This window comes from Penaeus chinensis, chromosome 10, assembly GCF_019202785.1.
Source record: "Penaeus chinensis breed Huanghai No. 1 chromosome 10, ASM1920278v2, whole genome shotgun sequence".
In the NCBI taxonomy this organism is placed as follows: Eukaryota; Metazoa; Arthropoda; class Malacostraca; order Decapoda; family Penaeidae; genus Penaeus; species Penaeus chinensis.
This window is the reverse complement of record NC_061828.1, coordinates 37477071-37480873: the sequence shown is the minus strand read 5'-3', so window position 1 is coordinate 37480873 and position 3803 is coordinate 37477071. Positions and strand designations below refer to the sequence as shown.

Sequence of the window (3803 nt, the reverse complement as noted above, 5' to 3'; positions counted from 1 at the left end):
TGCTGCCTACCCTACTTAGTATTCTTCCATGACATTAATTAACCTCACACCAAGTGGAGTAGGGACATAACCTTGCATGGAGTCTAGCTAGTGCCAAGGAGTATGCTCACCCACTGCTCCAGATCCACTCCCAAGGATGCTATTTTTTTTATTTTTTTTTATCATCTACCAGATCAATGTAGGTTTTCTATCCTCCCAAATGGAGTTTACAAAAATAGGAATTAAATTTTGATTTTAGTAATATACACTAAATCACTGATATTAGGTATATATTTTCTTGATGAAAAATCAACAGGACAGTGTTGCATTCCATAAAACATAGGATTGTGTTACAGTTTATTTGTTTTTAGATGTTTATAAATATATTCCTCAATCAGATTACAATCTTATCACTCTCTAGATGGCAATATGTGTTAACCATCATCCACACATAAAATGCAATCTGAACCACATTAGTTCATCACTGGTAGCTTGAAATAACACAAAATTTGATCTATTATTACATAAATCACCAAGAGTTAGGAATCTGTTTTTGACAATAATAATATATAGTTGTAATATTTCCCTTTTTTCGATACAAGGCCTATAATGTGCAAATGTAAAATACAATCATCAAATAAAAATCAAGTATTAACCAACAAACAAATCATATGTAATCAAAACTGAAAATCATAAAAAACATAAATTCATATGTAGAATACTGTTTATATTCCAAACAATAACAATTTTCTGAATCTGTTACATCAAGTGATCACATATTCCTGTCATAGAAAACTTTAAATTGTAGCTATTATGTAACAATGCAGTCTAATGTGCCACACACCCAATTCTTCATTATATAAAGTAAAACATTACATGATCCTCATCCCATAAAGATTTTTTTTAACCAATCTAAAAGAGAGGAATGGTTTGCACTCTTATCTTCCATCTTCTTCCTTTGTAAGACGTGCAGATATTTCTTTTCTTGTCTGCCAACCTACATAAAACAAAATCCAAAGAATTTTATTTTCTTGCAGACTCATAGTTTTCAATAAACCAGTTTACAGTCTCCTTGATACCTTGTTGTATGGGTGTGAACTTGTAATCTGGGAGATATTTCCTGAGTTTTGCATTGCTTGCAGTTTTCTTAAACTGGCCATCTGACTTCGAGGTGTCGAATACCACTTCTCCCTTGAATTCAAAGGCATCAATAACCATCTCAGCTGCCTCCTTGATAGACACTTCATCTGCTTCATCAACTGGACGAATAAAGATAAATTGATATTGATTAGCTGATGCAGAGCACAAGTCATATTGATGCTAAATCACTTGTCATGGATCTGCTATATGTACAGTCCACTTTACTTGTTTTTTGTTTAATTTGTATACACATTCACAAGCACTTAGTCACCAAGGAGTCATTTACTAAAACTACATGACGTCACCCTGAATTTTCAAGGAAAAATTTTCTTATCTATAATGCTATTGCTGTCAGTATTAATGTTATAATTATTAAAAAATGACATAATTACTGACATATTAACAATAATAAAAAAAATAAATGGGGTAAACAAAGTGACAAAGGAATTCTTGAGCCATTGTACACAAAATTAATAAATAAAATCACGACGGACAAAGCATGAATACCTACACTCTAAATACCATATGGACTATCTACTGAGATGTCTTTATCATATCCAAAATTAAAGATGAATGAATATCAGGGACAATTATCATTTCTTATAAAGATGAAGCAAAAGGGACATTGAAAAGACCACTGTTCTAGACTTATCAGTAACAGTTTATTACCTGAGAGGATGATTGGGCTGATTTCATTATAGTCACGTAATGCCCAGATCATAAGCTTGGCTAGATCTATGGAGTAGATAAACTGCCGAAGAGGTTTTCCAGTTCCCCATATAGTAAATGGTGTTCCATTTTTCTTGGCCATGTAAACCTAAGGCAATGTCAATTAGTTTAAACCATAAACTTCTACATATGTTAAAAATTACAAACAATCTACCAAATATATTCCAGCATCTTTGACTTACTAAGAAATTCCATCCACATATATACACATATTTGAAACAGCTAAATAACAAAAGACTACAAATGTTAACCTTGTTTATCAGTCCTGGTAATACATGGCCATCCTCCAAGCTGAAATTGTCATGTGGTCCATAGACATTTGTTGGTATAACTGACGTGAAATTACAACCATACTGTTGATGATATGCTTGGTTCATTACATCGATCATCCTCTTAGCGTAACTATACCCAAAGTTAGATTGATGTGGAGGTCCATTATGGATCTATTAAAAGAAGAAAAAGAAAAAGAAAAAACCTATAAGAAACAAAGCAAATACTTACACCTTAGTATCCCAATTTTGTTCAAGATGACCCTCTTTAGCTATAATGCACAGTGATTCTCTAAATAATAGAGCACTCAAAGACCCTGGAGTTCAGTCTAAAAAAACAAAACACTGAAAAGATGTTTTAATGGCATATTTTGCTTTTGCATGCATTAAAAAGACATGCTGAATGCTGTAGCATCATACAGAAATACTTTTGCTTAGTCATGCAAAATATATATAATATTTAGACTTCTGATGAGTATGATACTACTGAGTGTGAAAGTAATTGTGATCTCATACATTTTATTTTTGTCCTTATGTTTGCATCACACAAAACTAAATGTCCTAAACTTTTAAACTACATCTTTTCCCATAGCTTAGCTTCTTTTAATCCTTTATTACCATGCAATAATGGCTTTAGATCTTGTATTTGTACCTGATACAGTAACCATTACGAAATATACAAACCATTGTTTCATCAATGGGGTATGTAGTTTTGTCTGGGAAGATGCAAGTTGAAAGACAAGAAACTACTTTCTGCACTTTGAAATCCTTGCATGATTCCAATACATTGTCGTTGATCAGCTGATTGAATCGCTGTTGACAAAAAATAATAAAAAAGTCAAAATAAACATTGGCAGTTAGTAAAAGTAATGAGATTTATACCCACATACCCACAAACTTGAAATTTCTTCAGTTAAATAATAACATAAAAAAAAAAAAAAATGACACACTTGCAAAACAATACACATACTATGAACCACATTATGCAAAAGAAATGTTGCTTCTCAACAATTGTTCAAAAAATGGTACAATAAACAATGAAGTCTACATTTCATTCTGAAATGCACTGAATTTCTCTATCTTACTCTGAAAGAGGGTTCCAAAATATAGAGTATGTCCTAATAATACTGTATATTACTAATGTCTATCAGTAGATCCAATAACAAGTGTATGACAATTGCAAAAACATACTAGGAAATCGCAGTTGTATTTCAGATTTCGGAAAAGGCCTCCCACCATAGCAGCCAGATGAATAACATGAGTGGGCTTATATTTCTCAAACACAGCACGGGTTTCAGCTGTGTTTCTGAAACAGATATGGTTATTCATCATGACATGTAGTGCATTGAATTACTCCTAACACATCTAATTTTTCTCATGATAACATCAATCTAGACTGAGTCTGTGTCTTATGACTGTGTATATATTTTCATATATGCATTCAACCCTTTGACTGTAAAGAGCACATATATCTGACAAAAGTGGAATCAAACATATTTTTATCCACTGAAATCAGGATGCATGCATACATGAACTCTGAAACCTGGCTCAGATGCCAGGATAACTCGCCACTATGAGCTCAAATTTATACATGCACTGTTAAGACTTGGTCAGAAACATATTACTTCCATCTTAATTGACTATTTTATACAGCAAAGTAGATTCTGGATTATAGTGATAGTGAAA

The 3803-nt window shown here is 32.4% G+C and overlaps 1 protein-coding gene across 3 annotated transcripts in view; it reads right to left on the bottom strand.

Annotated features, from left to right (window-relative positions):
- Positions 1-322: 322 nt before the first annotated feature.
- LOC125029615 (GDP-L-fucose synthase-like) overlaps positions 323-3803 on the bottom strand; it is a 10718-nt gene continuing 7237 nt past the window's right edge. For all 3 annotated transcript variants that reach the window (XM_047619598.1, XM_047619596.1, XM_047619597.1), the window contains exons 3-7: positions 3309-3423; positions 2802-2930; positions 2100-2291; positions 1789-1936; positions 323-1238 (exon numbers count right to left, since the gene is read on the bottom strand). In XM_047619598.1, coding sequence (XP_047475554.1) covers positions 1003-1238; positions 1789-1936; positions 2100-2291; positions 2802-2930; positions 3309-3423 — 820 coding nt within the window. In that variant the 3' untranslated portion in view covers positions 323-1002. The remainder of the gene's footprint in view (positions 1239-1788; positions 1937-2099; positions 2292-2801; positions 2931-3308; positions 3424-3803) is intronic.